This window comes from Trachinotus anak, unplaced genomic scaffold (genome assembly GCF_046630095.1).
Source record: "Trachinotus anak isolate AG129_WGS33_773 ecotype Australia unplaced genomic scaffold, CSIRO_AGI_Tana_v1 ptg000012l, whole genome shotgun sequence".
Lineage (NCBI taxonomy): Eukaryota > Metazoa > Chordata > Actinopteri > Carangiformes > Carangidae > Trachinotus > Trachinotus anak.
The window spans coordinates 11,973,120-11,985,448 of NW_027273863.1; the positions used below are offsets into that span (position 1 = coordinate 11,973,120).

The window sequence follows — 12,329 nt, forward strand, 5'->3', positions numbered from 1 at the left end:
TAACTTTATAACTGTCATAGAGGTTTGGTAAATTCAGATTGTGATGGGGTGGATGTAGTTCCTTTGAAATGATAAATGATATTGACTCAAAAAAAATGAGCTTCACTGTGTCTCAGTGACTTTTCTCTTTGTAAAGGAGGAAGCAGGCAGGAGGCAAAAGAACACCGAAACAAGCTGTCCGACACAGCCACTCTCACTTTAGCTCACTTTCAACACCTCTAAAAGGTAGCAGAGTGTTTAGCAAACGCTCCTCACTAGCTAGCCTTAACTTGTTGCTAACTTTGTCTTTGTCTAGTGTGTTGTGGTTGTGTGTCCGCTACTTCACACACAATTTCCTGAGACAGGTGAGACTGAGCCATATATTACATTTCCCACCTTTGCTTCCAAAACAATTAGCTAAAAAAGGCCAAAAAAGCTCAGTAGAGCAGGTTGATAATTTTCTGTGACCCCTTTTAAATCAGACTTCATAATTTGACTTTGCGTTCGCATTTTAATATTAAAATGGTATTGATCCATGTAATTGTAGCATATAACTTATGTTGTGATTGTGACTGAACCCTTTTACCTCTTGAAACATGTATTCTCTTTATTTGAGGGCGTTGTCAGTACTCTAAGTCAGACATTAATTTCCACAGAGATAAAGCAACTCAGTAAACCCATTTGGCATATGAGGAGAACAAATCATGATCTAAGATACTTAATATTTTACCAGTTTTAGTCCAGAGGGTTGAAGCAGTTACGTTTAGCAATAGGCTACCATTTGTGTTATACTTATCAGACCTTAAATGTTTTTTCCTTGGTAAGAATGCACATTTATTAGAAAAAATGAGACATTGGTTTCCATGGTGAAAATTTCCAAAGTGGGGTATAGCGTCTCTCTGAAGTAGAAATGAAACCTACATCCAAGACTACTGGACAGTCTTGTTTCCCAGGTGTTTCCTAGCTTGGTAAACTTATATAAACAATACAATATATAAACAAATATTACTGAGATAGTCATTTGTTAAATTCAGTAGAGCCTAAATGGAGGTGAGTCACTGTTGTGGTTATATAACATGGAGGCAGGTGTGGACAGACTCAGCTGTTTAGCTGTGTAGGGATCAACCCCCAGACTCGAAAATATATTGAAAGGGGGAAGAGAAGTGGTTAAAGTGGATAAATAAAATTGACCTTTAATAAAGTATCTGAAAGGAAGCAGAAAAGGACACAAGGGGGCTCACATTTAACCCCCTGTGTTCTTTTCATGTCCATGTTCCTTTTGACAGTTCAGTTTTGCAGAGGGGTGAGATTTCCCTTCATATCACAAGTGCCTGTGAGCCCTGGGCCTTTTACCTCCCCCTTCTCCCTCCCTCCTCCCCCTCCTCTTCCCTTCCACCCATCTCCCTTGGCAGTCTGGGATTCCAGGGATGTCTCCTCCAGTAAAATAAGCTCCTGTCCCGTCCCCTAGTAGACCAGATCACACCATGGCGCTGACATGGCTGCATCTCTGACAGCCCGGGCTGCAGAGTAGCCCTCTGCACTGCAAAGGCCCCCATTATACTCTAGTGTGTGTGTGTGTGTGTGTGTGTGTAGCTTTAGTGTGTGTTTGTGGTTTTGTAGATGGTATCCCAATGGCTTGTTAGAGGCTGGGATGCTGCTTTGTAAATAATTTGGGTTTTTTAGGTGTAGCATTATGCTCTTCAGGAGAAGAAGATAGCATGTCTAACGGTTACCGGACTCTATCGCAAGGACATGTCATGGCAGTCGCTGTCCTTTAATATGGACTCTGTATTCGCCCAGGATACAGAGAGGTCGAAGACGACTGTTAATTTCTGACCTATAACGGACATGTCAAGCAGTGTCGGTGCTCTTTGACGGTCATGTCTAACGGTTACCGTACTTTGTCCCAGCACCTGAATGACCTGAAGAAGGAGAACTTCAGCCTCAAGCTCCGCATCTACTTCCTGGAGGAGAGGATACAGCAGAAGTACGAGGAGAGCAGTGAGGATGTCTACCGCACGGTGAGTAGAGCAGCTCACTGACTATGAGGAAACGAATGGTCCTGTTTGACTGCTGATGAATGGGACTATGAGTGGTTGCTCTTCAGGGGCCAAGGGTCATTTAATTAAACAAAAAAAATGATTAGCACTAATTGATTTTGGCTTTGAGTAGGTAATCAAAAGAGTTGATTTGTACCTTCATCAGTGGTATTAGACGATTGTTATCAGGATAGTCCTGAGGAGTAGCTTTACTGAGCTGCTTCCACTGTTTGTTGACCCAGCTGTCACACTGACCTGGTTGAGATGATGTGACCTGCCATGTGTTTGTTTTACCAAGTGCTTGTGTTTAGATATGGCCACCGTGTGAAGGACTACACATGAACTAGCTTTTTGCACAGAAACTTTTAGGGTGCAGTTTGTTTGTGTGCCTGTCTGTCAGCTGTCCAGTAGGACCTGTGTATTGTTGTCATACTGGGATTTGCGAAGATTTTGTGTTTTAGATGGACAAACTAAATTTAGTCTCACCTCGCAGCCCAGAGATTCTTTGTCTTAAACTGCAGCCACAGACATATAGAGATTTAGTGGGATATATATGTGGACCTGTAATAGAATGTCAGCAATAGGCCAGTGATAATAAATAAAAGGGAAAAAAAATGTGTCAGTGGCACCAAGAAAAATGTGATGTCAAACAGAACATTATTGTTCTGTGCTTGGTTTTTCTAGAGATGCACTGAACTGAACCACCAGATCAATATTGCTGCTGATACTGACCTTATTTAGCAGATGAGGTATTGGCCATGACATGACCAATCCACATTTAATACAGTTTCCACTCTCAGATACAGTCGTTCAGTCGCACTGGGTCACTGATTCGATTTTTAGTGTCACAGCAATGGCCTCATATTATCTTATTTGAAGATAATTAAGATATCATATCAAAGAGTTGTCTCCACAGTGAGGTGCACCATAACATTATACTTAGAAGAAAGAGAACACTGATGTTGGATCAGTACTTGGCAAAATACCCTGAGTTGAGGTACTGGAATTGGTATTATAATATAAGCTGGACTGGTGTATCCCCACTACTATCAAATAGTTCCTGATTTAAATTTTAGGTTAGGTTTTATTTCATCCCAGTAAAGTTCTTCTACGGCTAATTGTGTTTAGACAACAGTTAATATTTAGGGACTTTTTTGTAAAGTAAAAAAAAAAGTATTTTTCTCCATAAATTACTCATAGTGTTCCCTATATAAACCTTTGGGGAAAAATCAACCACACAGTATAACACTGATAAGTGCTGATATCACAAGTCAGGCTCAGTAAGGCATCTAAAATCAGGGGCAGAGGCAAACCAGCCAAGTCTCTGGAGTCCCTGATGGCCCCACATATTGGTACATTTTGCAATGACAACTATAAAGCCCCTTAAACCTCCCATAAAGGCAGTATGCTGTGCCCCCTAAAAACCCCTTAAGTGGGGCCCCTGATGAAGTATGTGTCTCTCCACTGTCTGAAGCAGTGGTGTTTTGGTACTGGTACCACAAGTCAGATATCATACTCTCACTAGTATTAATCATCAAATAATACTCTGATAGATGATCAGCAACAATATTAACAACACATTTTTTTTTTTTTTTTTTTACTGATTTGTTGTTTAAATCTTTTATGAAGCGTTGTCTCAGTCCAGCTTCTCAAATATGAGGATTTTCCTCTTGTCTGTTTTATATTGTTGAACATCTTTGGGCTTTGGACTATTGGTCAGACAAAACAATTACATCATATATGTATCTTTGAGCTCTTGTAATTTATTATGGGATGTGTTTTTGACATTTTCTAGATTACACAATTAAATGATTATCAAAAACATAAACAAAAGAAAAAGTGATAATGAAACAACATTTTTTAGCGTATTTTTCTCTTTCTCACAGTATCTGTGAGTTAACCTTGCGTGCACTGGGCTCTGTTTGTTTCTAAGTCCCTCTGCGTGCCTCTGTATGTGCACGTGCAAAGTGAGCACCTACACTAAGGTGACCCTGCTCAGCTGGTGCCTGTTTGCATGAGCCAGTTGGCATTTCAGACTCATCTCATTCTTCATCCCTTCGTTCAAAATCCCCTGTGATCATCAACAACTCTTTGATATGAGAAAATTAAATGGCTGCTTGAACCAGCTGAACAAGACCTGAGTGTCCTGCCACTTATCCTCCACAATTACTGCATACCAGCAGTGACTGAGTAAACTGATCCCAGAACATACAGACATCCAACTGGAGTTTATAATCCTTGTGCTTGACAAGCTCTCTCTGTTTGGCTAAAGAATCATCAGTCTAATCACTTTTTTATTGGAGCCTAAATCTTTGCACCGTAGATGTTATCAGACCTGAGCAGCTCGGGTACATAGTGATCTCTCTCAGAGCTTGAGAGACTCTATTTATAGAGCAGGCTTGACTACACTGATTTATTTATCACATGCATTCATACGAGTGTCCATACAACACGAGATGCACTGTGTTACACGTGTTTGTGTGCGTTCCTATGTTTCTCTTCACTGTATCATTTGTTATATTGGTGTTTTTGTAAGGCATTTAATTTCAGTCAAGTCAGTTTATTAATAACACTTTATGATTGAGGCAGACTATTTAATATGAATTGTAAGTAAATGCACATTTAGCATCTTGTGCTGTAGAAACTGCAGTGTTTAATTCACTGATTTCTAGGGCTGCAACTGATGTTTATTTACACAGAATAACCTGTTGGTTATTTTTCAGTTTGACTGATTGTTTAGTCTATAAAATGTGACAAAAATACTGATAAATACCCATCACACGTTCTCAGAATCCAGGATAATGACTTTGTATGTCTTGATTTGTCCAACTATCAGTCAATTTACAGTGATGGAAAACAGAGAAAAGTTGCAGAGTTTCAAAGTCTGATATTTTTGCTTTAAAAATGACAGTTATCAAAGCTGTTTGTCGTCTAATTTTTAGAGATACTCCCAGATGTAAATCTTTAGCATGGATCAAAACTGAATGAGCAGGATCATCATGAACTTAAATAATAATACCTGTCAGTATAGTGATAAGTCATCATAACATTGCAGGTGTTTGTGTTATGTGTGATGGTCCTGTCTGTGCAGCCGTCTCCCTCTTCCTTCACTGAATGGTTATAAGTAGATCTGTTGCTGAGGGGCCGTCAGGTCGGGGGGGGGGGCTAGAATAGCAGGTGCACTGTGATGGGCATCTATATTTAGAGCTGTTTTCAAGATGAGAAAATGTCTCTCTTACTGTAAACCTTGTTGACACACACACAGGGATACATGTTCCTCATGCATGTGTGGTGCATTATTTATTGTTAGAACATTTAGGCAAACCACTTGCCATCATTAGCCATGCAGAGCATATGTCTGGTCATATGTTGCATAAGTTCTAGCTGCTGCTGCATCGCTCAGCATCATAAGAGTGGACTGCTCAGTTAGAGATGAATTGGACAGAGTAACATTAATGATCAATATAAGCAGAGAATACGCAGAGCCTCAAATTGTCTTAATTTAATTATCCTAATTTAAGTTTTTCTCATGAATATTTGTCCGTCTAACGTCTGCATGACTACTGTATACTGTGTACTCTGGTCACGTGCAGGATAAATGTGTGCATGCGTGTTGACCAGCGGTGTGTGTCGGTGCCTTTCAGAAATATGTTTATGGGTAGGTTTCAAGTTAGGAGAGTAGGTACACGTGTAGCCCAGCTCTCTGTGAGTGTTATTGACATACAGTACATGCATAAAGCTCTTTGGCAGGGACAGGGGAAGGTCGAGAGGCCTGGACATGCACGTAGAGGCACTAAAATAAAAACAGAGAAAGGAAGAGGCAGGAAAGGAGAGACAGAATGACACAGGGACAGAGAGGCAGTTAAACCAAGATGATGGACAAGAGAAAGTGGACAATCTGTTGAAATGAATGTGAGCTAGGCTGCAGTGATAAAGGTGATAGAACCACTGAGAGCAATTATCTGATCTGAGTCCAGCAGACAGATAAACTGTCCTCTCTCTCCTGTCTGGTCAGAATGGAAAGAATGAACCCCACCATTCCCACTGTTTCAATCCTCTGTCCCTTAGCCCAGTTTAAGAGCCCTGATTGGCCCTAAAATGTTCCCTGTGGTCCCCAGCAGGTAAACAAACTGTGGAGTTTAGCCTTTGGCCCCAGTGGTGAGTATCTGAGCCGCCCTGAATTCTCCAGCTCTAAATATACCAGCCGTGACAGCACGGTCAGATGCTCTGTGCTAATGATACACAACACCCACCAGCCCTGATTCACGCAGCAGAGAGAGAGGGATCAGGGTGTGATGAAGAGATGTAATGACTGAGGAGACTGAGTGGGGAACATGACAGATGAGTGCTTGGGATGTGATGAAGAGAGGGAGGAGGATTACAGAGATTCAGACAAACCCAGTGAACACACAAAAAGTGAAATCCACTTTTTTAATCCCTTGTAATTATTTTTCATTTCAAGAATCTTGAATTGAACCTCAAGAAGACAGACTCCACGCAAAACATTTTTTACCTGATATAAATACTGAATGATCCTAAAATAGATTGAGTTGTCCTTTGTTTCTGCAGTAAAGGACAAGCGTTGTTATTAGTCCAGTGTATATGTTTTGCTGTAGGTGTGCTTAGTCGAGTGTAAGGCGAGGTATCCCAATAAAAACAGTTTTATTTTTGTGTTTTGATACCATTATAGTGAAACTTGATGAATATTGTTACATCCTATGGGAATATGATTGTCAGTACCCTCACAGGTGTTTCAGTGTTCAGCCTCTTTACACAGTCCTCTGTGTGGGTGAACCATAGGTGTGTGAAGCCTTTACAGCTGAAATATCTGTATGTCACTTAAGACATTTGACAACACTGTACAACCAGTCCTTACCAATTCTTTTACAGTTTCAGCCTATAATAATAATAATTAGGTGGTAATTTCAAAAAATTTTAATTGCGATCCTAGTTTTCACAGAGAATACCTCAGGAAATGTAAAAGCCAAAAGATATTAGAAAGCTTCTGTATTTCACTTTGTTCAACATTGCTGCTTGTGTTTGGAAGCTCCATATGGTAGCTATACTGACAACCACTGAAATTATGCCTGCAGAGTGTTTGTTTTGAGAAAAAAAAATGCTTCTTTATTAAGTCTGCCTAGTGTTAGGAAATGTGAAAACAAAGATTTGTTGTTGTTTTTTTAAAGCTTGAAAAGTCATAAAGACTGCAATTACATCTGAAAACTGACTTTCATTATTATGTCAAGTTTCACCCGGAGCACTTGATCATTTTAACAGTCTCTCTTTAGTCACAGCTACAAATTGCTACTAACCGACTCTGCAGAATACTGTTGTACAAGCTGCTGAAAAAGTGTGCTGGTGAAATTGTGATGGTGATGATGGACTGACTGACCGTACTGCTCGTCATCTTTTTGCAGAACATCGAGCTGAAGGTGGAAGTAGAGAGCTTGAAGCAGGAGCTCCAGGAGAAACAGCAGCTTCTGGACAAAGCCCTGTAAGTCCACAAATGTTAGTCATAAATATTTGTTGTTGTGCTCTTCCAACCCTTAAATTAAGACTTCTTAGTCTGAAAATAAGTGTGATCTTTGGTGTCAAAACAGTTTCTGTCCCCGATTATACACATATATCACACCAAAGCGAACATTTTACTCAACTGAAAAGTGGATTTCAATGACTCTTTTCACATGTCGACGGTCAATTAGACAGGCAGGTATCGACAGCCTAGCAGCAACAACCTGTTTACTTTGGCCACATAGACTTTGTTTAATACAGTATATCCATGTGTATGTGCACACCAATACACAAGTTGCTCCAGTGGAGTTAGACTCTGACAACACAGATGAATCCTCTGGTATCAGACCTACGTGTGTTTATGTGTGGTTGTGCACCTCCATCTATGGATGTTGGCTGCTGTGGTGTAAGTGTGTCCCTGCTAGAGATTAGCTATGATTCTCTACATGGTCCTGTCTTAACGGGCGGTAACACCTCATATCTCTAACAGCTCATATGTCGGGCAGCAGCTGATAGAGACAACACACACACACACACACACACACACGCACACAAACACACAATGGAGTTACGTAAACTTTCATAGTAAGATGCAACCCACAGTGTAAACCCCTAGTATGTTAGAAAAATCTTGTTTTAAGATTTTTGGATAAATGCTGTTTGCAAATTCTGGTATTGTCAGTGTGACATGGTGATGAGAGGCACTGTCCTTTTAATCAGATGTTTGCAGTTTTCAGGGTTTCCCCAGAAAATCTTAAAAAGCTTAGAGATCTTACAACATGTAGGGTTTGATTAATCATGTAAGAGAAACACAGGTTTCTGCTTCCTTAGTGTGGCAATTGTTTATCCCTTTTTGGCTTTGTCGATCCCTTAAAACAGATGTTCTTCTCCCCCCTCATGCCCCCAGGGTGGAGCCTAAAACTGCTGCAGGGCTTTAGTAGATTGTATCGGCTCTGCACGACTTTGATTTGGCATACGACAGAGAGAGAATCTTTCTGCTGCTGAAGTTGTCAGAAATGTTGCTTTAAAGGTCATGGTTGTTGGCCTTTAAATTGGCATGGATCATCACTGGCCAGCTGCTGGTGCTCTTGGAAAGGATAAATTGGCTCTTATTACTCGTCTCTATTTTAGTTGCTGTTGTTGCTCCCTCCCTGCACATCCTTTACTCCAGTATTGTTACAGATAAATGTGATTTGGAAAGCTGTTCAGTGACAGCAGAGATGATTCTGACAGTGGAGCCAGTTATTATTACATGACTTTGATTCAGCTGTCCTCCTCAATTATGCTGCTTTATGTTATGTATTTCTACAGTACATATTCTGTGGTGTGCTTGTTCCACACATGGTAAATGGTAATCTAATGATCAGTGGGAAAACTGACTGTTTCTACACAGCCCCAGATCAACACAGAGGATTCTTGTCCTACCAGCAGCATATTCTGTGTTTTGAGTGATCAATCCAATTGCCAGAAATTTCTGCCACAACTAATCACTGGAGCTGCTGTAAAAACACACACATCATGAAAATATGCGATACAGTGTTTGTCTCACCATAAAGCACAGTCTTTAACAGATTCTTGGTTTAAATTGTCCATGTTGTCGGCAGACCAGTGTTACAGAATCCTCTGCCTTCTGAGCTCTTGCAGAACGGGTGGTCTTTGAGCTGTCCACACAGGCTGAACGTCGTGTCCACTACACATAAAAGACACTTGTCCAAGAGACAGACATTTGCATTACTCAGACTGGTTCAAAATATCCCAGTTATTTGAGCTGTTGCATGTGGTGGACAGAGTTAAAAACGTATGTAGAGAGGGTCCAGAACAGGACTCATGGCGACAGAGTGGCGTGTGCCATTCTGGGCGCAGGAATTCTGGGATAGGGTCGTTCACTGACTAAGTGATATAGACAGATGCTTGCACAGTTGGAGGCCAAAGGAGTGAGGAAAACACTTATGAGCCCAGAGGCACATATGTCGTTGTGGAGGAACACAAAGGCACAGGAAATTTCATAGTTCAGAGTAAAGTTTAAAATATTCATGTTTCATGCACACAAAGCTTTAACAGTGTATTTCAGTTCATTACAGACGCTAATGATACACAACACCGACGCATCTACCAGTTAATCTTCACATCTGTAACACAAGCCTCTGAACTCTGTGCTGCAGCCACAGTCCAGGCTGCTTTCAAAAGGAAAAAGAACCCAAATTAAATCCATGACTGTATAAACATCAGACCATGTGAACGTCACCTCAGAGAAAGTACACATTAGCATTAATCATGACAATAAAAGTCTACACATGGGTGGGGCATGTACTTAATCTGTACTATAAGTGGAGGGGTGTTGGGTATCCCATGAGCACTGTAGCAGACAGGAAAATGATGACGTCATATTATCTTTTGGTTGTCTCCATCATGTCCTAATGTTGACCCTCTGACTACATGTGTGTGTTTTCCTCTTTGACAGCACAACAGCAGAGAGCTTGACCAATCACAATGAAGCAGAGCTACAGAGACGGTGTCAGGAGAGGCAGCAGGAAATTGATCACATGCAGCAAGTGCTTGAGACCAAGATTCAGCTCCTGCAGGAGGTTGGTCCACTTACACCTTCAGGTATTTCAGCTGACACAGAGGGGCCTCCGATTTTCAAATCCTAACAGTTTCACTCTGTGTGTGTTTCCAGGAGGCCCAGCTAGCACGCAGCGAGGCTGAACGGATGGCCTCGCTGGCTGGATCACACTCCCATGCCTCCCTCCTCTCCCTAGACACCCCCATGGAAGAAATTCCAGAGGATGAGAGGCCTCCGAGCATCCTGTCCCCATGCAACACCAACAAAGACAGGTGCCCCAAAAAAAATCTCCTGAACCATCAGCCACACCTAACTAAATACATCTCTAAGTGGCGCTGACTGACCACACCTCTGTCTGTATTCAGGTTAATAGAGGAGCTGACCAAAGAGCTTCGCTCCAAAGACGCTCTCATCACAGAGCTGAGCGGAGAGAAGACGACCCTCACGCTCAGGGTGGGAGAGCTGGAGGGACAAGTTCAGGAGCTGTCTTCATCTCTGCTGCAGAAGGACAAGGATGTGGAGGTATAAATGCCTTTTATTTTTCGCTTTGAATGACAAACTAACATCAAAGCTCTGCAGCTGAGTCGTAGAAAATCAGGACTCAAACTTCCCCATATCCTTCCTCCAATCTGAGGTAAAGTGTAGGAACCCTTCAGTAAATGTCTTTCTATAAACTGTTTCTCCCTGATGTATGTAGAGTATATCACTCAACCCCTTTACAATGTCCTTCTATATGTACACACACACGCACACACACACACACACACGCACTGCATTCCTCTGGACCACCATGTTGCTTCTGGCCAGACTTCTATTCTAGAAAGAGTCTTCAGCATATGTGACATTCCTCAGCCTTAATTCATGTTGGTCACACTACTTTCACAAACACAGACACTGATGTATGCAGATGTATTTGTATGCAAGTGTCGACACACTTACACATGCTAAAAAAAAACATTTCATGTGTCATTGCAGGTTTATATATTCACTTTCCTGTTTCTGTCCCCATTCCCTTACCCCATTTATCTTAAGACTGAATATAGTTATTGATTTTTCAGTTCCTAGTTGGGTACATACAGTAGGTTTATAGTCTGTCTTCTCTGTTACACAGTTCTATCAGGAGGAACTGGGTCGAGAGAGGCTGCGCATCGAACAGGAGATGCAGGTAGGTGCATTGCTAAATTTCAGCAGCTCAGTTTGGTTTTGAAACGCTGGATCATTAGTCTTCACATGTCATTATACAGTTCTCCACTGAGTGTCAGGGCAGCATCACCGTGCTCATTGTTGAAATCCAGGGCACTTTGTCAGACAGACTCTGCCTCCCTATGGAGAAGTGACACATAGCATTTTCACACATGAGCTGACAACTGTTGATTAAACCTGACGCGTATTTGAATAATTTGGCCAGTTACTTGTTGTATTACAGAAGTGACCTGTAGTAAAAGAAAGATGGAAATAGGAAAACTCACAATATGACCAACACAATATTATTAATAGTAAAATAAACAGCAAGCTTGTGGTACAGTATCAACTAACTTCATTTACATTTGACCAAAGAGAAAAAAAGCACAGCATTAAAAATATAAGATCTATTCCTTCTCTGCAGAGTTTTGTGTAGGAATCAACATAATATCAATGAAACTACTGTGTAGTATAAGAGAACAGAGCATCATTATACCTCAGCTGAAAGAACTAACTGTGAACAAGGTCATTGTTAAAAGTAAACATCCAGTAAAGCATACTGCAGTGAAGTGAAACTTTGCTTGACTTTGTGCAATCAAACCCTGAATGCTGCATGAGTCATTGTGGCTCAGTGGCTGATTCCAGGATGACTGGCAAATGCTATAGACATGTGCTGATGAATTAGTATATACTGTGCATCTAAAACTAACAAACAGAGGCAAGGAACATGACGCAAAAAGAAATATGTGGTAATTAAAGCTGCAGTGGATGGAGTGTTTTGTGAGGCTGGCTGTGAAAGTACAGTCCATCTTACACAGGGTTTGTCTCATCACACAAAGTGCCAGAATCTCATTACATTTACAGGCTTAAGCTGCGCTAACATCCCCAAGGACACATTTCTCCTCGGATACATAATGAAACTACAACTGGAGAGGGACCATTATCTTGACAACAGCTCTCTATACCCACAGTGAATTCTCACCATTTATTACTCTTATAAATTGATGTAACATAACAACAGTCATAGCATGACCTGTGCAGTGCTGGTTGTTGTT

At 41.1% G+C, this 12,329-nt stretch overlaps 1 protein-coding gene across 1 annotated transcript in view; it reads left to right on the forward strand.

The window, feature by feature from the left end:
• LOC139629536 (myomegalin-like) overlaps positions 1–12,329 on the forward strand; it is a 44,551-nt gene that overhangs the window by 4,558 nt on the left and 27,664 nt on the right. The window contains exons 4-9 of the mRNA XM_071492216.1: positions 1,890–2,000; positions 7,436–7,512; positions 9,991–10,114; positions 10,207–10,364; positions 10,458–10,614; positions 11,204–11,257. Coding sequence (XP_071348317.1) covers positions 1,890–2,000; positions 7,436–7,512; positions 9,991–10,114; positions 10,207–10,364; positions 10,458–10,614; positions 11,204–11,257 — 681 coding nt within the window. The remainder of the gene's footprint in view (positions 1–1,889; positions 2,001–7,435; positions 7,513–9,990; positions 10,115–10,206; positions 10,365–10,457; positions 10,615–11,203; positions 11,258–12,329) is intronic.